The following is a 27,994-nucleotide window of genomic DNA, read 5'->3' as shown; positions in this document are numbered from 1 at the left end:
TTTCATATATCTGTTCTAATGAGGTTTAAAATGTACTTAAACCATCATCCTGACTTGGCGGTCAAGGGTGTAATTTCTATGGCAAAAGTAACTAGATGTTTACTGAGGAAAATTAGAATAATTCTTGCCCATGAAAACTTGCCACCGCAATGCTAGGATGTTCTTGGTGGTAGCTGCCAGGGTGTTTCTATGTGTTACTAATAGGGTTGCAAAGGGGTGGAAAATTTCCGGGACATTTCCGGAAACTTTCCAAAAATCCCTGGAATATTCCAAAAAATCCTGGAAAGTTTCCAAAAATTCTGGAATGTTTCTGAAATTTACTGGAAATGTTCCACCTTTTTGCAACCCTAGTTACTAAGTGGTTGTTACAATGTTGTTATGTGGTGCTAAAGTGTTGAAAATGAAAATGCCACAGTGTTTACACCAGCAGTGTCCAAAACTGTTCCTGGAGGGCCAATGTCCTACAGAGTGTATCTTCAAAATTAAACACACTTGAACCAAAGTAACCATGGTTTTCAGAATCACTAGACGCTTCCAGGCAAGTGTGTTGGAGCTAAACTTTGCATGATATTGGCCCTTCAGGAGCAAGTTTGGACACCCCTGGTTTACACCCTTAAAAAAAATCTAATTACAAATGGCTTACTGACAAACTAACTCTAAGCATGGGGTACACAAAATTATTTCAGCATTTAAAAAAAAAAAAATCACACATCTTTAAACTCAAATGTGCATTTTAACAGTCTGAGTGTGCCACTCACCAGTATGAACTTGTGTGGACAAACTTTCTTCGCTGCTGCATGTGTGGTCCATAGACAGCACAGACACATTATAAGTCTCCCCGCAGAGCAGATACTCTAGGTTACAGTGTGTCACACTGCTATTGCAGTAGACCATATGGGTGCCGTCTACTGTGATACCCTCAGCCTGGTAGGACAATGCCCCACTGGCACTTTGCCACGTCACAGCCGCAGAGTTAGACAGGCAAACAAGAGAAGCCTGCACGCTGGTAGGTGCACACGGAACTGAGGAAGTGGTGGAATATGAGGCGTTAATGTCCATGGGCATAGTAAAGATCATTCAAAGATTGTTTGGACTTGTCAACAAAGATGGATATCAGCTGATTTCATCAGAAAAAACTACTGTCTATACACAGTGCTGTTGCTGTACAGCAGTGCCAGAAACGCTGCCATATTTTGCATCCCATGTTGCTGAAGAAGTGGTGTAATGTGGAAAATATCCTTACCTGACTGTAATTGTGAAAAGGCGTTTTGGCTGTTACAGTGGCTGTCCTGGGCGGTGAGTGTGAGGTTGTAGGCTTGGCCACAATGCAAGCTGGTTAATCTGCAGCTGGTGGTGGGGCTGCTACAATATACTTGGTACCCATCTGGACCGGATGCTTGGACCAGGTAGGAGGCAACGCGCTCTCCTTGTTCCCAAGACACTACACCTGTGTTGCTGGCACACTCCATTTGAGAAACAATTCCATGTGGCTCACACGGAACTGGGATGAAAAAGGAATGGACAGGCAAAATTTTGTTAGTCTCAATGGGCATTCAAGTAAATATCTATGAATTATGTATGTAAAGTCATCATACCTGTGTCCAGCTGCACGCTATGACTCGGTGTGCTTGTACACACATGGTCGGAGGCAGTCACGCTGATGCTGTACGTGAGTCCACACAGTAGATTACTAAACTCACATGTAGTGCTACTGCTGTTGCATGAAGACGCAAAGCCCCCGCTGCCCTGAGCGACAGCAGTATAAGAGAAAGCTCCTTTGCTAGGCTGCCAGGACACATCAACCACACCAGATCCACAGCTCAGGTTTGCCTGAATGTGGTTGGGAACACATGGCACTGGGGACAAAATGGGAATTGATATTTGGTTCATTGTAAAGTTGTGGTGGGAGATGCTAGCACTCACTGTCATATGGATAAAGTTCAACTGCATTGTATTGTGTTTTATCAGGGGTCACCAACCTGAATGCAGTGTTGTGATCTCACTCTTTGACACATTACACTGGTGGCCAATGGCAAGCACACTGATGTTGTAAATGGAACCGCATACAAGGTTAGGCATAACACAGGAAGTATTTGTGCTGTCACATCCTGTCATCTGGCCGTTTGTGCTAATGGCATGCACCTCATATGATTCTGCTCCTGCGCCAAGATTCCACAGCACATGGGCAGAGTTTGACGAACAGAGCAAATTCGACTCCACATTCTCAGGTGGACAGGGCACTGTTCATAAGAGAGAGAGAGAGAGAGAGCGAGAGAGCAAAAAGTCGGAGAGAGATAAGATTTGTGAATTTTGTTCACTGACAGCTTTGTCATCAGATCTGCCATTAAATGATGCTAATATGTAATAATGAATTTGCTCTGCAGTAAATCGCTGAGCCATGTCAAAATTTGCTAATGATACTTGAGTATTCTTTTGTTTTATGTCTGCGATAAATTTTATGTGTGACACAGCACATGGCCTTACAGACTGCATCAGTAGTCAATCATATGGACATTTCTGATCATTAAAAATGTCACAATTACTACATCGCCACATGTAGGTGCTGCATTTGAATGAATTTTCTCCTCCTTACCCGATGCCACTGCCAGGGCTGAGCCAGGCATGCTGTGACAATGTCCATCATATGATATCATAGTAACATTGTATGTTTGTCCACAGGCTAGTCCCCTCAGTTCACAGTTAGTGGAGTTGCTGGAGCAGGTGGAGACGAGCCCCTGTGGTGTCCTGGCATTAGCAGTGTAGGAAATAGACCCATCAGTGGGAGTCCACTGCAGCAGTACAGAGTCAGTGTAGCAATCAAGTGTAGCAGTAACCTCCGGGGCACAGGGAACTACAGGAAACATATAAATATACATGTTATGCAAAGTACAACCATATAAGACACAAAGTTTAAAGTAAATAATATAATAATAATAAAGTATATAATATACAAAAATCAAAAGATAGAACATATTTCTTTCATCTAGAACAACAACAGAAAAACTAGGAAAACATAACTATACCTGTGCGGAAGTTTTCTGCCTGACTGGGCAAACTGGAGCATTCATCTCCAACAGCGATCACTTGAACAGTGTAATTATCTCCACAGATGAGAGCATTAAGAGTACAATGTGTAACAGGCCCAGAGGTCTCACAGGACATGAAGTTGAATGTTCTGCTCCAGGCGTAAGCAACATAGTTCAACGCCCCCATGCTTGCATTCCAAGACACATGTGCCTCAGCAGTGGCACAGTCCAGCACCACAGACACACCTGTAGGAACGCAGGGCACTGCAAAAGAGAAAGAGAGAGAAAGAGTCAGCTTAATTCTCCAAAGCCAGGAGGAAATGAAAAACAAAACATCCCTGTACGTAGATAGCATAACTTTACTGACAAACGGAAAAGTGTAAGCTTCCTTCAATTTGTCTGTGTGCTATGCAATTTAGTTGAATAGAGCAGTGGTTCCTAACCATGTTCCTGGAGTATCCCCAACAGTGCACATTTTGCATGTTTCCTTAATCAAACACACCTGATTCAGCTCACCAGTCCATTAGTAGAGAGTCCAAAGACTGAAATGGGTGTGTCAGACAAAAGAGAGATGCAAAATGTGCAATGTTGGGGGCTCCAGTAATGTGGTTGGAAATCACTGGAAATAGAGAATAATGCCTAAGGCCGATTAGAGTCCAGACTTCACTCAGATTATCTACGCTGAGGCTAATTAAGCTACATTCACAGTGGGATTTGATGGCTGAAAATTCCTGGAGAACCTTCTTTGTGAATGCAACTCAGAGACTGGAACTATGGAAAATTTGATCCTAAGATTAAACCACAGCATCATTACCCAGTTCAGTACCAGGAAGACACAGAAAGGATCTGTGTGTGCATGAACAAAATCACCCAATGCCAGAAAAGTTATGGAACATTTTTTCTACAAATGATCCAGAATCTTTATGTGGCTTAAGTGCTTTAGTGTATAATACTTGTGTATTTGAGTCTTATATTTATGTTGTTGTTGGTTTGCTTGCATTACCTGTGTTAAGAGCACTCAGCGCACTGGGTATGGAGTTACATTTGCGACTGGAGGCAATCACGCTAACATTGTATATTTCACCGCAGGACAGTTTGGGCATGCCACAGCTCGATGACCAGGACATGCATGTTCCCAAAGGCCCATTTGGGCCATGCACTGTCGCTGTGTAGTATTCTGCACCTTCAGCTGGCTCCCAGGATGCAGTAGCAATGTTGGAAATGCAGTCCGTAAAGCCAAAGACAGATGTGGGAGTGCAGGGCTCTGCAGGAAGACAGAGTAGCATAATCCGTAGTCAACAAGTGGGACAGCGTTGTGCCAAGCATGTGCTGTACTTTCAAAAGCAAAAAAGATATGTACTTCTTTTGACACCATATCTTTTGGTGTGTGCAAGAGGGTCCTAACCTGTCTGCAGTACTGAGGCATTACTGGGGTGGCTCCGACATACATTTCCCACAGCTTGCACAGTCAGATAATACGACTGACCACACTTGAACTCAGAGAATTGTGCACTTGTGGTATTGGTTGAGAGTTCCACCCGGTGATCGCTATCAGATTCTGCAGACACCAGGTACATCTGAGCATTTTCACTTGCTTCCCAGGTGAGGGAACCCACTCTCATGTCACAGTGGAAAGAGGACACCAGGTTTTGAGGGATGCATGGAGCTGTACAAAATACAGACAATCTCGTTAGATTACCAAAAACATTTTTGTAAGCATATAGTCACTTTACAGCTATAGAACTGCAAAATAGTTTCAGTTATTGTTGTCTTACATAGAATTTTTCCTTATTTTTTCTTAGACACTCACCCATGTGGATGACTGTGCCATCACTGGGCCCGCTGTTGCAGATTTGGGCATTGGCGATGACTTGGACAAAGTAAATTTCTCCACAGTGCAGTTCCTCCCAGATACAGTAAGTTGTATTTGTTATGCAGACATGCGTGTGGTTATCCTGTCCTATGGCAATGGCGGTGTAAATATCTGCGCCGTCACTGCCAGCCCAGCTGACAGCTCCAAGGTTATTCTCACACTCTGCATAGGTCTCAATGTGGTATGGCACACATGGGGCTATAGAAAAAAGCAGTGATTGATACAAATGTGGTATAAATGTCAGAAAGTCTTTTCTTTAGCAGTTTAGTCTTTTGTGAGTTTGGCTTTTCACTACAGTCTTTATGAGTGTTGGGTCTTACCAGTGGTAAAATGTGCGGGATTGCTTGGTATGCTGTCACAGACATCATTTTCCCCCAGTGTTGTGAAGGTGTAGGTCTGTCCACAAAGAAGCTCCACTGTTAGTGTAGATTCAGATGTCTGGAAGGAGTCGCCGTATCCTAGGTTGCTTGTTATGTGCACTGTGTAACTTGATGCACCTTTGCTGTGACTCCAGTTTAAGACAACCGTGTTGTTATCACATGATCCTGAAACTGTCGGTTGAGTTGGCTGACAAGGTTCTGAAGAAACAGATACGGCAGAGATTTCATTGTGATGTAAATGCCTAGTGGACATTAAAGGGGTTGTCTAATGCCGTTTCATGCATTCTGACTTATTTACACTGTTAAAGAGTTGGATTCTCATGCTAAACATGGCCCAAGTTTGAAAAAACAAGTTGGACGTATGACTGAGTTTATGTGCCAAATACAGTCCTTCACGGTTCATGTAAGTCTCGGAAAGTTTTTTACGAGTATGGCCCTGTATGACATCATGAATGGTGGAAATCCTTGTATGGTTCTTTTCCCAGAAGAGCGCGCCCACGCACGCATCGACCAGAGCGAACGCACTTCATTCAGGATACGGAAGTCGTCTACAGCGCTGCACAGGACTTGCTTGAAAAGGATTTGTCGTTTTTGTTTTTAGACCACGAAATCAACAATACCACCAAAGAAGTGTGTTTTTGGTTGTGAGGGTAACGATAACCTTCTTCAGCTTCCCAAAGAACTCAGCATTAAGGGAAGAGTGAATGCAGTTTGTTTCTCCAGCGCAACAACGTTTTTTTGCTTGTTTGTTCTCGGCATTTTGGCGACAAATGTTTTATAAACAATTTTTAAAAATTAAGTCAATAGTTTTTGTTCCTGTTTTATTTATGTCGATGTCACAGCTTGCAGACGATCGCTACGCAAAAGCTTCATGTAATCGTGACTTCTTAGCTCCGCCCACGACCACACCTCCAAGATCTCGACTGTTTTCGGAGAGAAGCGTAAAGCTGTATCTGTCTTTTATCTGTCAGACTTCTGACACAAGTCTGATAAAACTAAAGACTCTTCGCATATATTAAGGATGCAATGCTACTATATAGGTACTCAAGATTAACATGACTTTGGCAGAAACTGTGTGTGTTATGTCCCCTTTAAAGGTGCAGTGTAAATTTTAGCAGCAGCAGTGAGGTTGCGAATTGCACATACAGAAGCTACCCACACAGGACAAAGTTGCCAGTCAAGCAATGAGGTTTCTTTACAAAGGTAAATTACGGAATTATATTTACTTAATTATTCAGTAAACTGCTATGTTATTGCGAATATTATTGTTACTTGTTCATCATTGTGTAAGTGTTTTACTCGCAAGAACAACATAGTGACGAAACACGCTCTATAGAGCAGTTTGTCCATTTAGGGCTACTGTAGAAACATGGAGGTGCAGAATAGCAACTTCGGTGTAAGGGGGCCCGTGGTGTATGTAGATAGAAATTGCTCATCCCAAGGTAATAAAAACATAACGGTTCATTGTGTAAGGTCTTTATGCACCTCTGAAATCCTAGTTGTGTATGTTATATTGTATTTCTGTCAATAGATTATCCTAAATATTACACACTGCACTTTTATCTTTTTTTTTTCAAGCAAGTTTGAAATGTATCATCTGGTGTACAGGACTATGTGGAGTCTACAATCTGGCACTTTTGGTTGCATGCACGTAAAAAGATAAACATGACAATTTTCTGTGTTTTTTTAGTATGCTAGGCCAGGGGCGCCAGCACCTGTCAAGGGGGGCGCGAGCATCAGTTAATTCAGAGACGTTCCCTTGAGAATTTATGAATATGAGTTAACAAATCTTTAGCCATCCACTAGGGGGCAATCTGACTCCCACTGCTAGTCGACAGTTAGAGCAGAGTTGGCTCGAGTATCAGTCATGCTCAGTGTTGGCTACTTACAGTATTCGGCTACTTTAACACAGACAAACTTGGGGGGCGCATGTCCTAAAAGGTTGAAAACCCCTGTGCTAGGCTGTAGTTTGACGTTGGATTCTTGTGTATCAGGGGTAGCCAGCCTTGCTCCTGGAGGGCTACCTTCTTGCAGACTTCAGTTCTAACACACCTGCTTGTTTTTTCAAGTAATCCTGAAAACCTTAATCATCCCAATCAGGTAGGTTTGCTTAGGGTTGGATTTGAACATTGCAGGATGGTAACCCTCCAGTGGCCTGTTAACCAACTTGATTGAACAAACTCTTGAGTTTCAGATTTAAGCTTCGAGTTAATAAAACCAAAGAAATCAAACCCAGTTTAGGTCAAGTTCAGCAGACTCACAGCCTGGGGTGAGTGTACCAAAGTAAAACCTGCTCCAGAGCAGAAATCTACCATGGTGATGCACACTGCTGAAGATCAAGCCATCTTCTTGAACCCAGAAAAACAGGAATCTTCTCAAACTAAACTCAAACTTACCTGGATAGCCACTAAAACCAACTTTGTGAAATAGGCCTCAGAAGCAGGGTTGGCTACCCCTGTTGAGTTATATATATATAAATCTCAAAATGAAATTTGAAGGATAGCATCATCTACCTGTTGTAATGTGTACAGTGCTGCTGACGTCACTATGGCAGTGGTTACTGTAGGCAGTGACGTTGAAGGCATACTCCACTCCACACTGCAACCCACTCATTTCACAGCTGTCAGTTGTAGAGTTACAGGTTGTATCTGCTTCTCCTGTGCTAAGGGTGGCGCTAACAAGGTAGTATAGCACATCGTCCCTTTGTTCCCAAGTTACTATGGCTGTGCTTGGCTTGCACTGAAGGTCCACGTTCACAAACAAGGGAGCACAGGGGCCTAGAGGTCAAATGACAAATTAGTTAAATTTGATATTCCAGTTATCAGCTGTATTTATTTTCTACAGCTACACTGCAAGTCTGTCCCTTTTGCAAATAAAAATATTGCGACTCACGTGTTTGGAAGGTCACTCCTGTTTCCTGGGGAATTTGACATGCATCATTGATTGCTGTGAGCCTGACCGTATAAGTCTGTCCGCAGGCCAGTTCGCTGATATTACAGAAATTCTCTTGAGAGATACAGGAGGCAATGTAGCCATTGTTACTGATAGCAGTGAGTTCATAGGATGCCGCTCCACCGCTCCAAGCCCAGCTGAACAATGCAGTGGCATTCTCACAGTTCACGTCAACAGTCACTGAATTGTAAACTGGCTTACAGGGGGCTGGACACAAAAACACAGCAGCGATGAACAGCTCGGTAGATGGCACAATTTTCTTTTATTTAAACATGTTATGCCAAAGAATGTAAATGGATCCTAAATGGTGTAGTTTCTTAGATGTCTAACCTGATGTGAAGAGAACTGTCTCGCTGTCTGTACTGTTGTAAATTTCTCCAATGGCGCGTACTTGAGTGTTGTAAACCGCTCCACAGATCAACCCCGTCACACTGCAGCTGGAGCTAGTTGTGGAGCAGGACAGGCTGTGTCCATTGCGACCCTCCAGGAAAGCCACGTATGCCACTGCCCCCAAACTCTCCTCCCAAGACACAGTCCCTACACCACTTGCACAATTCAGATGGGTTTGCACGTTCTGGGGCGGGCAGGGTTCTGGTGAAGCATACAGAGTCAGTTATTGGACGCCTGTGCAGAAAGCACTAAAATCATTGGTATAACGGCAAATTTAATGCACCTGTGTTTAGAGTAGTTGACGCAGACACAGCAGCTCCTTGGCAGACGTTGTTGTGTGCTGTCACAGTGATGTCATATGTCTGACTGCAGGACACGTTATATAGGGCACAGGAGGTGTCACTGGTGGAGCAGGACAGCACTGATCCCAAATCAGTGGCAGCCTGTGCTGTGTACATGGAAGCACCTACACTTCTGTCCCACGACAGCTGGCCAATAGACAGGCCGTACTGAACTCCAACATTCTGAGGTGCACAAGGACCTGAGTTCATAACAAAGAGAAATAAATTGATTATAGATGTGCAAGATACATTATAGTGGTACAAAATTTAGTGGTACTAGCAATTGTGGGTGGTTGCAAGGGCATTACTATGCAATCAGGGAGGTGTTCTGAGAGGTAATCAACATGCTATTATGTGGTTGCTATGGTGTACAGGGTTGATGCAAGGATGTTGCTACAGTAAAAGCTATGGAAGGTGGAGAGCATTTTTAGGTGGTTGCTAGGGTGTTATGTGTAGTAGGGTGTTTGTTAGGGTATTGCTAGGTTGTATTCCAAGAGGTGTTCCCAGTGGTTTTGCTCACCTGTATTCAGGTGTTCACTCATGGTTGCAGTGCTGCTGCAGGTCTGTCCTTCTGCTAACACAGTGATGTTGTAGCTCTCTCCACAGGCCAGTCCTGTCAGCTCACAGTTAGTATCGTAGCTTTCACAGCTGAGCACGTGGCCAGATACACTTACTGCTTTGGCTGTGTATTGCATTGCCCCAGTGCCTGGCTGCCATGACAGTACAGCCATACTAGATTGACAGTCTATTAGTGCCCGGATGTTACGAGGCATACAAGGAGCTGAAATACAGACAAATATCTGCCAGTCAGACAATGTCATGCTACATCTAAAACATAAATGTACCAAACATGAAGGGTGCAGATTAACTTTTTTGAAAAAAATCACTGCATCTATCAGTGGCATACACACACACACAAAATCAATGGACCATGGTACTTTGGAGCATGTGTACCAGTGTGCGGAGTTCAGAATTTATTTACAAATGCATTTTAAATTCCAAATGAATTTCAAAAATTGTAATCAAATTTAAATGGCAAGTACTGAAAGTCATAGAAGTGTAGTTTTCAAAAACAAGCAAAAAATTTAATAGGATACAGTAAAGTTTTATTTCAAAATGTCTGGGACTGTTTCTTGAGTGACTGTGTTTAATATCTTTGAACTGCTATTCAGTTAATTGTTTTGTATTCTTGTTCCAATTCAGAATCCAATTCAACATACTGTGAGGTATAACCCAATAAGAATGTGAATTCTGGATTAAAAACATTTAAAACAGAAACTTTTAGGTAAATTTGACATGTGTGTGTGTAAAAATGTTCCCACTGGTTTCTACCTGAATGAACATCAGTGACTGCACTGGGCAAGCTGTCACAGTATCCGTCTGATGCTATCACACTGACACGGTAGGTCTGTCCACAGGCAAGTCTGTTAACTGTACAGGTGGTGTGGTTCATGCTCTGACAGCTGGTGAATTGGCGATTACTGTCCTCAAGCACAGCCGTGTATAAGTCTGCTCCTGCGCTCTCCTCCCAGAACACAGACAGATCATTCCCTTGGCAGCTCACATTAGCAGCCACATTATCCGGCACACAGGGTGCTAAAGATGAGAGAAGTGACTGTCAGTAAATCAAATCCATGATTGTCAGAAAGATAGACTGATTAGGAACAGGAAAGTTTGAGGTTTGCAGTGATTAACTACTGTATAGTAGATATTTCTGCACCATATGGTTCATTAGTGTTTCTAATGCATATCGCAATAAAAGCACACTTACCTGTCCTGATTGGAGCAGCTTGACTTGGCGCACTGGTGCAGATGCTGTCTTGTGCTATTACTGTGGCAGTGTATGGCACACCACACATCAGTGATGTGAGCTCACATGACTGACCAAACCCTGAGCAGCTGTCAGAGAATAACCCATCAGCACTGAAGGCCTGGACTGTATAGAGCTCACCGGCTTCATTGCTCACCCATGACATGGTGACTACATTATCACCGCAGCTAGTACTGGACACCAGACTCTCCGGAATACAGGGAACTGCGGATTGAAACACACTGTGATGACGGGAAAAGCATGCCCAAGATATAAAGCATTTTTCACAAAATAGGGTTTGAAACTCTTCAAAATGGAGGACAGTTTTTTTTGTGCCTAGCCTTGAGTAATGTTTTTTTCTATTATTTTATGAGAATTTAAGGTTTTGCAACTTCGTTACCAAAATTATGCTGAATGTCAGTTACAATAAATAAAATTAAAAAGCATATAAATGCAGCATTGGTAACAGGGTTGAATGGTCAGTGTGTATTACCTGACCGTACGATGACCTCAAGGCTCTGAGAGCTGTTGCATGTGCTTCCCTCAGCAGTGACTGTCAGGACATACATCTGGCCGCAGGGAAGGGAAATGACCTCACAGGAAGTGGAGCTTGCCGTGCAGCAGGTGGTCTCTCCATCTGTACGCTCCAAAGTGGCAGTGTAGCTTAACGCGCCAATGCTCTCATCCCACAACACACTCACCGTACCAGTGTCACACCCCACAGACGTGATCACATTCTGAGGTGGACAAGGGGCTGAAAGATAAATTGAGACAGGAAGTGTGAATTTATGTAGTCTGTTTTTACACCGAAAATCATCCTTTACAGTCTCACTCTCTTGCCTGTCTCGCTCTGCAACGTGTTGCTCATGAGGCTGTCACATTGACTGTTAGATGCAATGACACTAAAGTTGTAGAATCGTCCGCATTGTAGCTGTTCAACTGTACACTGGCTCTCAGTTGAGTTACTCTGGTACTCAAATCCATCACTGTCAGTTGCTGTGGCAATGTAGAGCTCCGCCCCTGCTGACTCTTCCCATGTCAGCCAAGCCGAATCAGACAGGCAGTCCATTTCAACATCCAACATGAGGGGAACGCAAGGAGCTTTATACACAAACACATATCCCAAAAGTCAATTTTGTGACAAACAGTTAAACAAATGGATATTTAGTGATGTGTTAAAGTTTCATTAAATATGACAAACCTGCCGTAACATACTGGACCGGTGAATTCTCCCCAGTGCAGCCATCCCTTAATGGCACTACGGTCACATTATAAGCCATGCCACAGGTCACAGTGATATCACAATTGGTTTCTGTGGTGTTACACATGTAGTAATCGTTGTTGTTATTGGAAAAGGCCTGTGCGATGTAGAGGACACCATCTACACTAGAGTCCCAGGACACTGACACAGTGTTTAAATCACAGTCCAAGACGGCAAAGATAGCATCTGGTGGGCAAGGGGCTAAAGAATGCAGAAAAGAGATGTTAGAGACATCCAAATATTGAAATACGAAATATTTTATTTATGAATATATGGGTACCTGAGGTGACATGTTGCACAGAGCTTTGGGAACTGTTGCAGGTTTGACTATAGGCGACCACTGCCACGCTGTAAGTCAGTCCGCAAAGGATGTTGGGAACTTGGCAGAAGGTTGTATTAGAGTCACACCCCAGCACTTGACCATTGCTGCGCCGCACTGTGGCGTGGTAGTGATGGGCTTGACCTGTCTGCTGCCAGGTAACGTTGAGAACAGTAGCTTGACACTCCAGGATAGTTTGCACGTTCTGAGGCACACAAGGGGCTGAAGGGCACACAGAGGTCAAAGGTCACTACAAGTGGACCACCCACCTAAATGCCTAGATGTACTAAACCTGACATCAAAGAACTAGTGCACTGATAGTCTCATGGGTAGCACACTGACATATAGTACCATTTCGGGATCCCGCTTTGGGATCCTGAGTTTGAGTCCTGGCTCGTCGACCTTTCTTGATCCCGCCCCCCTCTCTGCCACATCACTTCCTGTCAACTCACTGTCCAATCATAATTAAGGCAAAAAAATTGAAAAAGAACTAACTAAAGCAGACTGTGATGTTGATTTCCGGGAGATGTGTGTGTCGCTTTCTATAACATTCTGCCTGGAAATAAAGATGGCGTGTCACCAAACCCCTCTTGGAAGACGAAAGCCGTCATGTTTACAACTGTGACGATGAGCGCTTATCAGGATCAACTAAACGCTGGTTTTTCAAAATATGTGAAATATGCAGAGTTCGCAGCTTAAACTCTTTAAAATACGTCCAAGAGTTTTACACACCGGCCTGTTATTGTGGGGACATATCCATGCCCCTAAACATGACGCAGCACAAAACAAAACGTGATTGATTGATTTACCTGTCAGTCCTTTCAAAGCAGCCAAGGTTCCCAGACCTTCTGCCATCAGTCTGAAGGTCTGGCTACACGAGACTAGCAGTAGGTGATTTATATGGTGAGTATAGCCTGTGCATAACTCATAGTCAAAATGGGAGGGTGTTTTGAGTGGTTACAAAGGTGTCGCCATGCAGTTTCTAAGGTGGTCTGAGAGGTTTTTAGCAGCATTAGATATCGCAAATGATCGTAAAAATGACTGTAATTCTCACCTGTTTCAAGAATGCGAACTTCACTTCTGGATCCAACACAGTCGCCATCCACACCAGAAACATACATTTGATAAGTCTGTCCACACTGCAGGCCTGTAATATCACAGGTGAGGTGGCTGGTGTTGCAAGTTGCCCTGTGACCTCCACTGCTCTTGGCAACAGCCATGTAGGACACAGATCCCTGAGAGGTTTGCCAGGAAACGGACACAGTGTCTGAGTCACAGGATGACTGGATGGACACCAGAGTAGGTGGACATGGTCCTGAAGAAGCAAAAGAACACAAATGCAACATGCTAATCAGTAATGTTGACATTTTATTACAAGGAAATATTATTTAATTAAAGACATCTCATCAAGCAAAATCAGTGTTTAAAACAGGCCAGATATTGTTTTTTGTTGTTGTTGTTGTTGTTTTAAAGTTGACACTGTAGGGTGTAGGCCAAAGGACAAGTGAATTACCTGAAGCTAATACTATCTAAAGTATAGAAATTATGACTAAGCCCACTTAAAATGGAATTTGCAACTCATTTTACTTCTAAGTAAGAATTAAGAACTTTTAAGTATTACTGTTGAACTATTAACCAATAGCCCACAAAGCCAAGGTGATGTCATTGAATGAAAAGTTGTTTCAGAGGCAAATTATTTCATAGTTTACCAGCACCATTTATCTTAAGCATAGCACACTGATGAACTGTGTACAATAAATTGTATAAATTAGTGGGTTATGAGGTTGTTACCTGTCTTGAGGCCAATCCAGTCATCTGATTGGCCGGGGCAGGTGAGCCCTTCTCCTCTCACACTGACTTGGTAACGGCTGCCACAGTGCAGGTTGGTGACATTGCAGGTGGAGCCAGGTGTACTGCAGCTCACTTTGTGATTTACATCAAAGCCCTCGGCAGAAGCGTTATAAATCAGAGTGCCCCTACCGGGTGTCCATGAGATCAGAGCAGAGTCAGTGCTGCAGTCCAGAGTTGCTTGTAGATCAGAGTGTGGACATGGAACTATTAAAGAGGGATACAAACACATAGTAGTTTTGTTAAAGCTGCTGTGTGAAATTTCTGCACCACTAGAATGGCCCTATCCCAAATGGCACACTTCATATGAACTTGCGGTCTTGTGGACTTACTGTACAATGTTTTCTGTGTGTACACATGTCTGTTAAGTCCTGGGGTGGCCAACTTCCATCCTGGAGAGCCACAGTCCTGCAGAGTTTTGTTCCAACATTGATAAAAACTAAAGGTTGCCTGTTGCTTTCTAGTAACTCTTAGACCTTGATTAGCTTGTTCAGGTGTTTGATTAAGGTTGGAGTGAAACTCTGCTGGATGCCCCAAAACCAAAGTTGGCCACCCTTGGTTAAGTCTGTGAGACTGTAGGGTGTCCCAGCTGTCATTTTAAGTTTCAGAAGGCTGCTCGCAAATACCCCCTTTGTTGCCACAGGGGTTAGTGTTGTGTGCCCAAAGCGTGAATCCATATTCAAAAAGGCACGGAAAACAAATAACGATTGCTAACGGTTGCCTGTTACATTACAGTACATAGAATTTCACTTACCACATAAACAGAGTAAGGAGAGATGACTGAGGACGATGGTGAAGGATTTGCAGATCCTGAGCACCACTGACAAATCACCACTGACTAATCTTGTAAAATGTGTGGTAAGTACTGCCGCTCCATAGTATAAACAGAGTACGTGCGATCGCGAATCTCGAAAGTAAAAGTGAAACTAAAATGCGATCATGCATTCAAAAGCAGTTTCAATGCCAGGTATAATAGCAGCTCCCTGATGCCCGCAATTTTATATAAAGTTTAATTACCCAATGATATAACTGCAAGAGAAAGTACGATGCCGGCTCAACATCGTGATGTCTATCAGCCATCGGCGATGGACGATGTCATAGTCTATTGGCCCAACCCTACTAACTAATGCTACTTCACAGCAAAACTGTTTGCTTATGTCCTTGTACTAAACACATCCATAATATAAATATGACTAACTCCATGAGTTTATCCCACTGTAAGTATCTGTGACCAGTACCTGTTGTGACAGTGATAGGTGCACTGGTCAGGCTCACACAGTTGTCATCTTCAGCTGTGACTGTTATAGTGTAGTTTTGTCCGCAGTCCAGGTCTGGGAAAGAGCAGGTGGTATCTGTGTTGGTACATGTGCTGTTGCGCCCTGAGGTGCTCACGGCATGAACAGTGTAACTGCTAGCACCACGGGCAGAATCCCAGGTTACAGTGGTAATGGACGTCTCGCAGTTTGTGGTCGCCACAACAAAAGTTGGCACACAGGGAGCTGAAAGAGACAGTAGTGTGTGTCTTAAGAAAGCCATGGTTCCACAAACATGGACATAAAATATATTTGTTTAAAGCTCAATGAAGAAAGGTATGTGGCTACTGTGTACACACCAAGAGTTTGGAAAAGATTTTCAGGATTAAACCCAATAATGCCATATGGTGTCTTCATGAATATTGCTCTGTACCTCTCAACTGTGTAAACTGAATTTTACTTTTTAAAGATGTGATGTGCTTTTGGTTACCACAGAAAGAAGTTCTGACTTTGTGTGTTGCATTTTTTTATCATTGACTTAAGGGGCACTATAATAGGCATGAATTCAAGTTACCAACTTCTATGGTCAGTTTTCTCTCTCTGTCACGGCAAAGGAACAGTTTGAAGAAAATCTTGCTGAGTAAGTTAGTTTAATTTATTGAAACTGTCAACATGGCAACTCTGGGCTATCGCCCCCTGGAGTACTGGAGCTTATTACCACCAGAGCAATGCAAGACTATATGCTAATGCCACCCATACACTACGTTCAAAGCCTTTGGATTGCTGTTTCGTTTCACACTGAACAACTATCTCTTGTCACCAATGTTAGTTCCAATTAAAAAAAAAAAACATTAGGATTTGGATCGCAGACAGGTCAAGATATTCAACCTGCTGAATATCTCTTAGGCACCATAGATAAATCAATGGTTGCATCTTTGATAATTCAAACAAAGTGATCATCACTCATGTGAATGAGCACTGATTTGCCTCCAATTTTGAGGCAAATTATCTCAATGATCTCCGTTAACTAATGGTGAGTGGAAAATCAGAGCTAATGTGTGAATGGCATAAGTATACTTGAGGACTATGGCTTGCCATGCATTGGACAAGTTGGACATGTCTCACCTGTATTGAGATTGAAGCTCTCGCTGGGTTGACTGGTGCAGTTTCCATTGAACCCAACCACACTGAGTGAGTACGTCTCACCACAGCGTAGCTGTGCAAACGTGCAAGACCTATTTGTGCTATTACACACCGTCGCACCACCGGTAAAGTTGAGCGCAGTCACCACGTCAAACTGATCTGCTCCATTATTGTCCCATGTTACCGTAGCAATGTTAGTGCTGCACTGCAGTTGAACAGTTGGGCTCTGTGGTTGACAGGGGGCTGATGGGATACAGATGACAGACAGCTACATTGATACATTTTAAGGGGTTGGGGTTGGTTTAGAATTTAGAATCTAGTCAGTTTACCTGTCTCGATTTGGTAGTCTGAACCCTCAATGACTCCGCAGTTAATGTTGGATGTGGTCACGGCAATGCTATAGGTCTGGCCACATCTTAAGTTCTGAATGGTACAGGACGTAGAGCTTGTGTTGCAGGAAAGTCGAGTGTCATCCGTACCGATAGCCAGGGCTGTATAGGAGTCAGGGGTGTTTGCACTGGCATCCCACTGTACAGCTAGCATGTCAGAATTGCAGTCTAACTGCGCCATCACATTACTAGGCAGGCAATCCGCTGTGAAACATGTGGAGGTTAGACATTTTATGAAGAGTAAAATGTTATACCAATTTTGTCAGGATTGCACAAAAAAATTGCTTAAAAGTAATTGCAGTTTGATTAGTTAAGTAGATCAATGTTTTAAATTACCCGAGTCAAACTGGATGCTGTTGTTAGCCGTACTGTTGCAGAGGCCAACTGTGGAAACCACAGTGGCTGTATATGTAAGTCCACACTCAACCTTCACAGAACAGGAGGTGGTGTTGGATGTGCAGGATACAGTTTGTCCATTGTTTCCCACAACACTGGCAGTATAGGAGTGCGCCCCTGCGCCATTCAGCCAGCTGATGGTGATCCTGTTTGTGCCACAGCTAGCAGCAGCTGTCAGGCTACTGGGTGGACAGGGAGCTGTGGATCAATGGATGAGACTCATATCAACACATTTCTTTAGTGAACTTTATTATGTGACAGTATTTAATATTCCATAAATTTTCTTTGTGTGGATTTAGTAAGGAGTTATAAAGCCCTGTTCTCACTCAGCAACTTGTAAGGACACTGGAAGTCATTCTTTTTCAGCAAGAGTTGGAGTTTTCTGTGTCCACCAAAGCGTTTTTTCTGAGGCTAGCATATTTTTTTCAATTGTCTTCAATGGGAGAGCATCGTTTTTAAAAATGGCAGGAGCTTGATGAGGAGCTAAGCGTTTATCTCACACTTTTTTCAAATTTGGGTAAATGTTCAAATTTGGGTAAAACGCAACGCGCATCACTGTCACTTTTTAGCCAGCTAACCAATCACAGTGGAGGAGGGGCGGGACTACTTCCACACCGACCAACCATCAAAGCCTGCTTGTACTACAAATGAACAACAATGGAGGAGACGTTAATATTGCTTGCCTCCGAGTATTCATGTCTTCAACAGATGGAATTCCCAGACTACCACAATTTTGTTTTCAACAATAATGCTTGGAGAAACATTTTGTTTGTGATGTGTCAGCCATTTTACTTTAGCGGATATTCCATATCATAGCATCCAAAGCACCTCAACTGAAAATGCTGCACCGCAGAAGTGCTCTCAAGCGCTTACAGCTAGGTGTTTTCAGCAGAGATCCTGGTGCTTTCAGCTGGCTAAAAACACTTTGGTGGACACATGGCCTTAGTGACATTGGCCATTTGCAGCATAATGTGGGTATGTCAGGAAACTTGACTTGAAACTTTATGCAATCTAGCAGCTGCATGATGCTGAAACTCCTGTTGTTCAAGAAAACCGGTTTCCTGTATAGCTCACTCCATGGTTTCTTCATGGGTCCCTAACCCAAATCCTTTTAAAGACCCAACCCTTTCACTTAGAGGCCATATTTGTGACACCTATTGAAATGTCAAAATCAGCAATAAAATCTGATATGAACTGTATTGTTTCTTATGCTCAAATAGCATTAAAAAAGCATATATTTGAGGTTGTACCAGCCAATGTGCATGTGCAGTCCTAAGTGTGCATCTCAAGACACTGTTTCAATGAGAACCAGAGCTTCAAATGGTAGCTACTGTAATGTGATGACTTTACCAATTTGGTGATTGGCTCTTTTATTTAGTAAGCAAGACTCCTCCATACTGCATGTTGCAATTCATTCATAGTAATGCGAGTGAGCCAGCTTTGCTCTAACAATATTTGTTGTTGTTACACCTATTTGGTTTGTAGTCTTGTAAAAAACAGGATAATGTACAGTCTGCATAAAATAAACCTCTTCAAGAACCTGATCATCATGTCTGGGATTATTTTGCCATAATATCTGGATTCCCGTACATTTTCCCTTACATATTTGACAACATAAGCAGACCAATGCTGTTTGTAGCTGTTGTGAAGATAACTGAAAATGTTTGGTGTTTGTACCTGTGTAGATCTGTGTTGGGCTTCCGTAAGGACTGGTGCAGGTGCTGTCCTGAGCAGCCGCCTGTGCGATGAAACTCATTCCGCAGTGCAACCCTGTCAGAACGTATGATGTTTGCATTGTGTTGAAGGTGGAGTTCAGCCCATCCACCTGATGGATGAACAGGAAGTAAGTGACTTCGGACTCTGGGCTGGGGTCCCATGTAATGCTGATGTCATCCGTAGCACAGTTGGTGTAACCGGCCAGATTCGAGGGTGGGCAGATAGCTAGATGAATGAGGAATTGGGTCAAAATCAAAGGTCCTAACTTTTAAACTGATTAGACCGGTTCATTTGTGTGTAATGCCACAGACAAGACAATTCTTATAATACTTTGTGTTGTGTTTCCTGACCTGATTTTAGATTGACAGGTGTGCTGGGTGGACTTTGGCAGCCACGTTCCACCGTGGCCACCGTAACGGTGTAGTCCTCACCACAGTGCAGATCACTGAAGGTGCAGTTGGTGCCACTGGAGGTGCAAGTGTGGGTGTGGCCATCCGTACCCGTTGCCATGGCAATGTAACTTTCAGCATTCTTGGCGGCAGTCCAGCGGACACGTCCCACATTATCATCGCATTGTAGAGAAGCTTGAACATCACTGGCAGGACAAGAACCTGAAGGGGTGGTAAGGGAGGAAAATGGTTTTCTTAGTACCAAAAGTATAGAAGCTAAACTAAAATGATGCAGCAAGACCCCTAGAATGTCTTTCGTAACTGTAACTTTTCAAAGATAGGCTACAAAAACTAAGCTTGAAACTCTTATAGTACACCCAAAAACGAAAACAAGTGGTTTTTCAATGCTCTAACTGATGTCACAATGATATCAAATGGAATCTTTTTTTTTTGACAATACAGTAACGGGGATGCATTTTTGGTAATTAAAAAAGATTAACAATCAAAACTATTTTTTCTTCAATTTAAAGAATTAGTATGTTTTATTGTTGGACACAGTTGAGATACATCTCACAGTCGAGATGTTCATTTATGTTAAAGTTCAGCTTATGTTAATTTGATTTTACATGATAGTTTATCTAATAGTTCTCACTGCAAAATACGTGGTGTTTGTCCTTTTATTATTTATTACAAAAGCAATAAGACAGCAATTTGTACCCCATTTGTGGAAGCTACCAATACACACCTGCACTGAAAGTGTAGGGAGCGGTTGGGAACCCAGTGCACGTCTGAGAGAAGGGTGTGATTACAATGTCATAGGTCTGACCACAGTGCATGTTGGGTAGTTCACAGCTGGTGCCAGTGACGGTACTGTGCTTGATATCCCCATCATGGCCCACAGCAGTGACGTTATAGCCCACGGCACCAGGACTTCCCTCCCAGGACACAACGGCGGTGTTGTTCAAACACTGTAGTCTTACAGTCACGTTCTTTGGGGCACAAGGGGCTGAGAGGACAGGAAGTACCATTATTGCCTTCTCAGAGTATTTTCTCTAAAAATTCGTATTTATTAAAACTAATTTCATATGTAATAAGGAAATTTACATAGAAATGTAAAAACAGGCCTGTTTAAATTGTAAGAATCATAAAGACTGTGGAAAATGGTAATTAAAAATTCATTACATATGATATGTCTTTGTTAAGGTACAGTAAATATTCAGAGAAAGATTTGCACATTTCCGCGCAGTGCATGCTGCACAAGGGGTGTGTTTATGAGTGATCACCTGTCTGCAGCTGCGTGTGAGCTGCTTGGCTGCTGTTGCAGTGTCCAGAGACCGATTCCACAGAGACATTATAAAGACTTCCACATCTCAGCGAATTGATGGAGCAGTGGGTTTGGACTGTGCTGCAGGAGCCTGAGTGACCGTTTGTCTGTGCAAGCACATAGAAGCTCTCTTGGCCCAGACTGTCAGTCCAGCTCAGCTCTGTGCTGGTGCCGCAGCCGTAGTTAGCGCTCACTTCAGTAGGGGTGCAGGGGGCTGGCAAACAGTAAAAGAAGAGAACTCGTATTCAGCTCTGAATGTTTGTTATGGCCTGGTTGATTTATCTGTCTGTCAGTAATGAAGTAGACAGTTGACTTTAAGTTTAATTGTCAATGAATTATACATTAAAGGTACAGTGTAACTTTTGGTCCTCTAGTGGTTAATAAAAAAAAAACTGCACGTGTCTTATGGAAGAACACTGTAGCCAAATCTAATTCACTTTGTTTATAGATATTACCAGTCACACAGGTATTGGGCTGTGCATAGCGGTTTTCGTTCTGCCAGGTTTAAAATAGACTGAATATAAACACTTATTATTGGCGTACCATAGTGATTCAGGATAAGACTTTTTGGCAGATTGATTCATGATGCGCTCACTCATTCTATTCATTTTGAACAAAAAGTTACATAGTGTATCTTTAATGAAAATATAGTATACAGTATATATCAATATTTTACATTGGTGTCAACTATTGAGCCACTAAAACATTTTAAATAATAACATAATGTTAATGGTAAATTATGCATAATTACAAGTAACTAACCCTATAGTAAGCACCTGTTGTTTATTAATGTTACTCAGTACAGTATAAACAGTATTTGTGTAAATACACAGGAACAAGGGCACCTTTAAAATAAAGTGTAACCAATATTATTTAGAATATACATATATATATATATATATATATATACAGTGCCTTGCGAAAGTATTCAAACTCCTTCATTTTTTTCACGTTTTGTTATGTTGCAGTCTTATGTTAAACTGATTTTTCCCACATCAATCTGCACTCCATACACCATAATGACAAAGCAAAAACAGAACTGTCACAACTTCGTAAATTTATAAGAAATAAAAAACTGAAATAAGTACATTGCATAAGTATTCAACTTAACTCAGTACTTAGCTGAAGCACTCAAATATTTTTGGGTTTGATGCGACAAGCTTTGCACATCAGCATTTGGCAATTATCTGCCGTTCTTCTCCTCACCTCTTCACCTCTCAAGCTCTGTCAGGTTGGATGGGGGCAGATGCATATTTTCAGGTTTCTCCAGAAATATTTGACCGGGTTCAAGCTCAGGCTGTGGCTGGGCCACTCAAGACGCAACTGTCCCAGATAAGGGTATGAATATTTATGCAATGGAATCATTGAAGTTTTTTATCTTTAATACATTTGCAAAGATGTTAAAAACCTGTTTTTTGCTTTACCATTATGGTGTATGGAGTGTAGATTGATGTGGGAAAAAAGTAATTTAAAGCAGTTTAACATAAGGCTACAACATAACAAAAAGTGAAAAAAATGAAGGGGTTTGAATACTTTCGCAAGGCACTGTATATGTTTTCTCATATTAAATATCTAAGATATTTTAATAATAAAAAAATACTCTGTATATATAGATCTATACACAGCCAAAAAGAAAAATAAAGAAAGAATTTTGTATTGCAAAATGTAATATGTAAAATTCAATGTGCAGTTCATGGGAACATAAAAATACTGATACAGTGAAACTAACCCTGTCACGTGACACCACATTTATTTGCATTAAAGTGTCAAAACTTGATTGATAATTAGCACTTCCATCAGCAATATCTGTATATTTTTATAACCTTTTTTGAAAAGAAAAAAAAAATCTTTGGAAGAAAACTTGGCTAATGATGCAGAATTTAAAAGTGTTGTAAGCAATTTTAGCTGTTTTGGTAACCAGAATTGACCACTTACTGTTCATGCAGCATTTGTTTAAAAAACTAACCAATTATCTTATTCAAAGCATAAATATAAAGAAATATGTACAGTGCTCTGAAACAGATTATTTCTAACTCATTTGATGCTGAATTATAAATATGTGGTATAGCTACCTGTGGTAATATTGAATGGAGCACTAAGTGCACTCTCACACCGAGGGCCCTGGGCCACACCATACACAGTATACGTCTGACCACATTGCAAGGCATCCAGGGAACAGTTGTTTGCAGAAGAGCTGCAGGTGACAGTGTGTCCCAGGACAGAGGCAGCATTGACATGGACACTCACAGCATCTGGGTCCTTCACCCAGGACACCAGGGCTGCATTAGTGCTGCAGTTCAATGAAGGAGACCTCATTGTCGGAGGACATGGTGCTGAGACATTACACAGGAAGAGAAATGAAGGGAAATTAAGTCAGATTAGGCTACACTAAACCAATCAAATCTGAAGTTAAACACATGCTCTTCATACCCGACTCCAGTGTTGTGCTGGCCCGTGCTGAGCTGTTGCAGGTTCCGTCATCAGCAAGCACTGTGACATTAAAAACCTCCCCGCAGTGGATTTGCGTGAGGTCACAGGAAGTGGCTGAGGTCCGACAGGAAGAGGGAGGAATGCTCTGATTCTGTGTGTGTGCCAGGACCGTGTATGTGCTGGCACCAGCGGCAGCAGGCCACAACACATTTACCGTACGAGAGTCACACTTGAGCACTGCAGTCACGCTCGCAGGGTCACAGGGAGCTGGAAAAGGTCAAAGGTTAGTGCAGAGTCCAGTGAGACATTATGCACTCTTCTAAGTACTGTTTGGCCAATTGCCAAGGCAGCATCACACGAATCACTGTCTGAGAAGACAATCCCAGAAAACGATGAGTTTAGGGGAAAATGAAGTTGATATAATTCATTAAATACTAAAAAGTATTAGTTCAAATAGGTCAATATGATTAAAATGTGCAAATACTCAGTTTATACCGTACTTAAGTATTGCATTGTTAGCTTAGCAACATGCTAATATCAAACTAGCAAATTTAAATATCAAATCTGCCTTGTCTTGATGTACTTGTATTTTAATGCTTAATTATTAAAGATCTGCTCACACCAAACAAATATTTAGCGTGAAAATTTGGTAGCGTGAAAATTTGGTGCGATAAACATTTTTATTAAAATGAACAGCAGTTAATGCATCTGTTTAGACGGAGACAAACATTTGCATGATATCAATGCATTTTGTTTTATGTACAGGTTTTTTATGTGAAGAAAAGTGGCCAATCAATAGAATTTGCAATATTGGTCCAATTGCAATTGCAATGCCCAGCGTGACTGCTGAGTCACAGATGCTCACAGACACTTTTGTGAATAACAGAGGAAGAATCCAGAACCGTCTCTATTGTTATTTATATAGGCCTGTATGTGTACATTATTCTTCTGTTACATCATATTGATATTCACACTGATATTTAATGCCATAGTTTAATGGGTAAATAAATAAATCAGAGAGAGAAATTAAATGAATTAATCAGAGAGAGAAATTCAAAAAACACACACACAAACACTCCAGGCTTTTATTTGTGCATGTAACATGAATTGATCAATGGATTGTGTGGTGGCTGCGGTTGAGGCTAGATGGTATACAGATTCAATAATTACCGTTTTTTTGTATTATTGTAAGGAGTAGGTTTAGGGTTGGGGTAGGTGTAGACATTAATAAAACACAATCTAATAGGTAGAAAATTACATTTATTGTTAGCTTCCGGTTTTAGCTGTATCCCTTCTAGCCACAACCGGTAGCCGTTTCTTTCACAGGCTTTTGGCTGCTTTATTTTTTTACTAACCACCAGATGGCACTGTTTCTGTGAGGCTTCATTTGCCCATCACTACTTCTATCCATATTAGACAGAGCTGTTAAACAGCGGAAGCAAACAATAAAGACGGAGAATTTGAGTGCTGTACTCAATGCGACAAAATAAAAGTCCCGCCTCGAACACATTTTCAGCCGATGCCAATATTTGAAAAATGTCAAATATCGCCCAATGCCTTGCCGATATATCGGTCGACCACTAGCTTAGCAACGTGCTTATGTTAAGGTGAAATGGATTGTGGTTTCCTACCTGTTGTGACAGAGATTTTGGGGCTGACTGGGCTGTTGCATTGGCTGTCGTGAGAGATGACATTTAGCGTGTAGGTTTGCGCACAGGTCAGGCCCCTGAAGGAGCAGGAGAGGCCAGAGGTCAGGCAGGATTCATTGTAATGGCCCGGGCCGGTCAGAACACCGGTGTAGGACACAGCTCCAGCTGCCGGACCCCATGATGCCCTCACTGTGTTACTCACACACTCCACATTGGCATGGACTGACGTTGGAATACACGGCACTGCCAGAGGAGAGACAGAAAGTGTTTCTCATTTGGAATGTTTTGTTTTGATTTTCGTCATGTTGTCATCGGATCTGTGTTCCAGAAATCTCACCTGTTTGGACAGGATGGGTCACGCTCTCTGGCCCTTGACACTCTCCGTTGTTTGCTGTGACGACAGCGGTGTAGTTCTTACCGCACTGCAGATCAGTGATGATACAGCTGGAGCTCGTTGTGGTACAGCTGAGCACAGCGCCACCTGTAGTCCTGGCGAGGACGGTGTAGTTTAGAGCTGTGAGACCGAGAGCCCAGCTTACGTTCAGGCTGTTAGAGGCACAGTCTAGGAATCTGGACACACTCTGAGGGGCACACGGTGCTGGAAAAGAGCACATTGGGAGAAAAAGAGACACTCTATGTAATGTTCTGGGTTTTTAACAGTGATGGTGATTGCTGAAGAAAATGTAAACATTATTATTATCATTATTAATATGATACCTGTCTCATGTCTGTTCTCGATGCTGTCTGGACTTTCACAGCTTCCGTCAGAAGCAGTTACAACAAACACATACTCCTGTCCACAGTGCAAGCCGTTTAACTGGCACCCTGGAGTTCTGACATCGCACGTCACAGTGTGGCCATCTGTGCCTGAAGCCCTGCCTCTGTAGGACACTGCGTTAGGACTGGCAGTCCAGGACAGAGTGGCGGAGTTGGTACTACAGTTCATAGTGCTCTGGACGTTAGTTGGTGGGCAGGGAACTATTAAACATGAAAAAGACGGGAAAGAGAAAAACGAGAAATTTGAGTGGGTCAGTCTCACTTTAGACAAAAGTCAGTTAAATGCCCTTTTCATCAAGATGTTTGTGCCCTCTATTACAAAGCCCTAGAATGATGAAACATTGAAATCTAAAACTTTTAAAAAGCAAAAGTCATATTCACGTGTGGAAGACTTAAATTATTTACTTACATAGACATTTAATTATATAGACATACAAAATGTGTGAATTTTGAGTAAAATTGTGTGTACTGAAATTAAACATGTATTTTTAATTTATTTATTTAAATTTATTTGTGTAAAAAAATCATCATAAATGTAATTTTGTTCATATTACAATTTTTTTTTTTTTGTAGAAATTTTTGTCACATAGGACAACATAAAAATGGCCTCATGAAAGCAAAAATATTCTTAAAACTATCAAATTATAAAAAAATAATAGCAACAACAACTGGAGAAACTATTACTTCTTATAGCACCCTGAAATTCTGATGTTGCTGTTTTTTTTTTTGAGGGGGAAAAAAATCTCATCCTGACATTCTACAAAACAATTTTACTCACAAACAAAGTTCTCCTTTACAGTCAAGTAATATACAAATATATATTCAAATTATTCAAAACAGTGTTATTTTAATATTATCTATATACTACAGTACTATTATATTATTTATTAACACGTTGAATTAGCTTTTATTTTTATATTTTAATAAAATGTAGTTATTATTATTAAAAATGATTAGTAATTTGGATATGAGTTTTTGTTATTTTATAAATAGCTTTATAACTTATTTCAGTTAGTTGTCAAGGCAACATTTCTGATGTTCATTTAAGTATTCTTAAGTTCAATTTTATCATACAATATTTATATTATATTTTATTTCGATTAACGAAAGCAATTCGTTTTAGTTTCAGTTAACAACACTGCTTCGAAAAAGCGATTTGTTTGCAAATCAGACATCACTACCCTGATAGCCTCACCTGTGTGCAGGGTAACGCTCTGACTCTCCCAGCTGGAGCAGTTGCCATCTACAGCCACCACGCTGATGGAGTACACACTGCTACAGTGCAGGTCAAGGATGCTACATGTTGTTGTGTTGGAGGAGCACTTTGTACGATGCCCATCATCACCCACAGCAACAGCAACATAGGACTGAGCACCATGGCTTGCACTCCACGATACCTCCACTGTGCTGCTGCCACAGGTCCGTCTGGCTGTCACATTTGTGGGCACACATGGCACTAGCGAGGCAGAGTCAAAAGCATTAGCATAACACTCCAACGGCAGCACTGAAGTCAAATAATGATATAAAACTAGTGAAGGAATCAGCGCCTCACCCTCTCTAACCACTAGAGGTGAACTCAGCATGCTCAGACAGGAGCCGTTGTACGACCTGACCTGTACAGAGTACGAATCGCCACACTGCAGATTGTTCACGTTACAGGAAGGCGAAGTAGAGTTGCAGTAAACCAGCTCTCCAGAGGTCTCGGAGACTATAGTTGCGATATAACCCTCAGCATCTTCTGTTCTGTCCCAGCTGAGTGAGAGAACACCTGAGGGGCACTGCACCTCAGCCCGAACATTTGTTGGACCACATGGCACTGTGGAGAAATCATTTTATCTACATTAGAATCTAGTGGTATAGAAGGAGTTTGAAAGTTCTTCAGAGAACTCTTCAGGTTTCCCTGATATTAAAGTGCATGCTGCAATTATGTTCATAGAACATAGCCGAAGTGCATGCTTCGAATAAAAATAACATTATCATCCATTTGTATAGTTATAGTTATCATTCTTGTTGTGAACAAGTCTTTAAAAATAAGCAATCTCATAAAAATGGGCAATCTCTCTCTGTCCTGATTCATTTGTATATTCATCTGAAAGTCTAGCATTGTTGGGACTGTTTAAAGGTGGGGTAAGCGATTTTTCAAAAACGCTTTAGAAAACTGATTCGGGCCGAGTAGCAAAACAAACTTGTAGCCAATCGGCAGTAAGGGGCGTGTCTACTCATGATGTGGAGGAGAGAGCGTTCAGTGCACAGGACGGACATTAGCCTAGCCGAGCCGAGCGACGACAGAAAGATAGAGATGGCGGATAAAAAACAAAAGAGGAAAAC

The 27,994-nt window shown here is 41.9% G+C and overlaps 1 protein-coding gene across 1 annotated transcript in view; it reads right to left on the bottom strand.

The window, feature by feature from the left end:
• The window catches only part of LOC107718002 (serine-rich adhesin for platelets-like), a 52,742-nt gene that overhangs the window by 12,448 nt on the left and 12,300 nt on the right, over positions 1-27,994 (bottom strand). Inside the window, exons 11-48 of the mRNA XM_016524917.1 lie at positions 27,219-27,482; positions 26,862-27,122; positions 25,607-25,867; positions 25,227-25,487; positions 24,872-25,132; positions 23,241-23,507; positions 22,883-23,143; positions 20,770-21,024; positions 20,232-20,492; positions 19,448-19,708; positions 19,059-19,322; positions 17,322-17,579; positions 16,926-17,189; positions 16,579-16,839; positions 15,439-15,699; positions 14,144-14,407; positions 13,407-13,667; positions 12,314-12,574; positions 11,974-12,234; positions 11,613-11,873; positions 11,266-11,526; positions 10,734-10,997; positions 10,295-10,558; positions 9,483-9,743; positions 8,905-9,162; positions 8,562-8,822; positions 8,172-8,438; positions 7,793-8,056; positions 5,220-5,477; positions 4,837-5,097; positions 4,432-4,692; positions 4,030-4,290; positions 3,024-3,290; positions 2,594-2,851; positions 1,980-2,240; positions 1,596-1,856; positions 1,244-1,501; positions 759-1,022 (exon numbers count right to left, since the gene is read on the bottom strand). Of these exons, the coding sequence (XP_016380403.1) occupies positions 759-1,022; positions 1,244-1,501; positions 1,596-1,856; positions 1,980-2,240; positions 2,594-2,851; positions 3,024-3,290; positions 4,030-4,290; positions 4,432-4,692; positions 4,837-5,097; positions 5,220-5,477; positions 7,793-8,056; positions 8,172-8,438; positions 8,562-8,822; positions 8,905-9,162; positions 9,483-9,743; positions 10,295-10,558; positions 10,734-10,997; positions 11,266-11,526; positions 11,613-11,873; positions 11,974-12,234; positions 12,314-12,574; positions 13,407-13,667; positions 14,144-14,407; positions 15,439-15,699; positions 16,579-16,839; positions 16,926-17,189; positions 17,322-17,579; positions 19,059-19,322; positions 19,448-19,708; positions 20,232-20,492; positions 20,770-21,024; positions 22,883-23,143; positions 23,241-23,507; positions 24,872-25,132; positions 25,227-25,487; positions 25,607-25,867; positions 26,862-27,122; positions 27,219-27,482 (9,939 nt within the window). The remainder of the gene's footprint in view (positions 1-758; positions 1,023-1,243; positions 1,502-1,595; positions 1,857-1,979; positions 2,241-2,593; positions 2,852-3,023; positions 3,291-4,029; positions 4,291-4,431; positions 4,693-4,836; positions 5,098-5,219; positions 5,478-7,792; positions 8,057-8,171; positions 8,439-8,561; positions 8,823-8,904; positions 9,163-9,482; positions 9,744-10,294; positions 10,559-10,733; positions 10,998-11,265; positions 11,527-11,612; positions 11,874-11,973; positions 12,235-12,313; positions 12,575-13,406; positions 13,668-14,143; positions 14,408-15,438; positions 15,700-16,578; positions 16,840-16,925; positions 17,190-17,321; positions 17,580-19,058; positions 19,323-19,447; positions 19,709-20,231; positions 20,493-20,769; positions 21,025-22,882; positions 23,144-23,240; positions 23,508-24,871; positions 25,133-25,226; positions 25,488-25,606; positions 25,868-26,861; positions 27,123-27,218; positions 27,483-27,994) is intronic.

The sequence above is a fragment of the Sinocyclocheilus rhinocerous genome, unplaced genomic scaffold (genome assembly GCF_001515625.1).
Source record: "Sinocyclocheilus rhinocerous isolate Xijiao unplaced genomic scaffold, SAMN03320098_v1.1 scaffold843, whole genome shotgun sequence".
Classification (NCBI taxonomy): domain Eukaryota; kingdom Metazoa; phylum Chordata; class Actinopteri; order Cypriniformes; family Cyprinidae; genus Sinocyclocheilus; species Sinocyclocheilus rhinocerous.
Note: the sequence above shows the minus strand (reverse complement) of the source record. Positions and strands in the feature narration are given on the sequence as shown.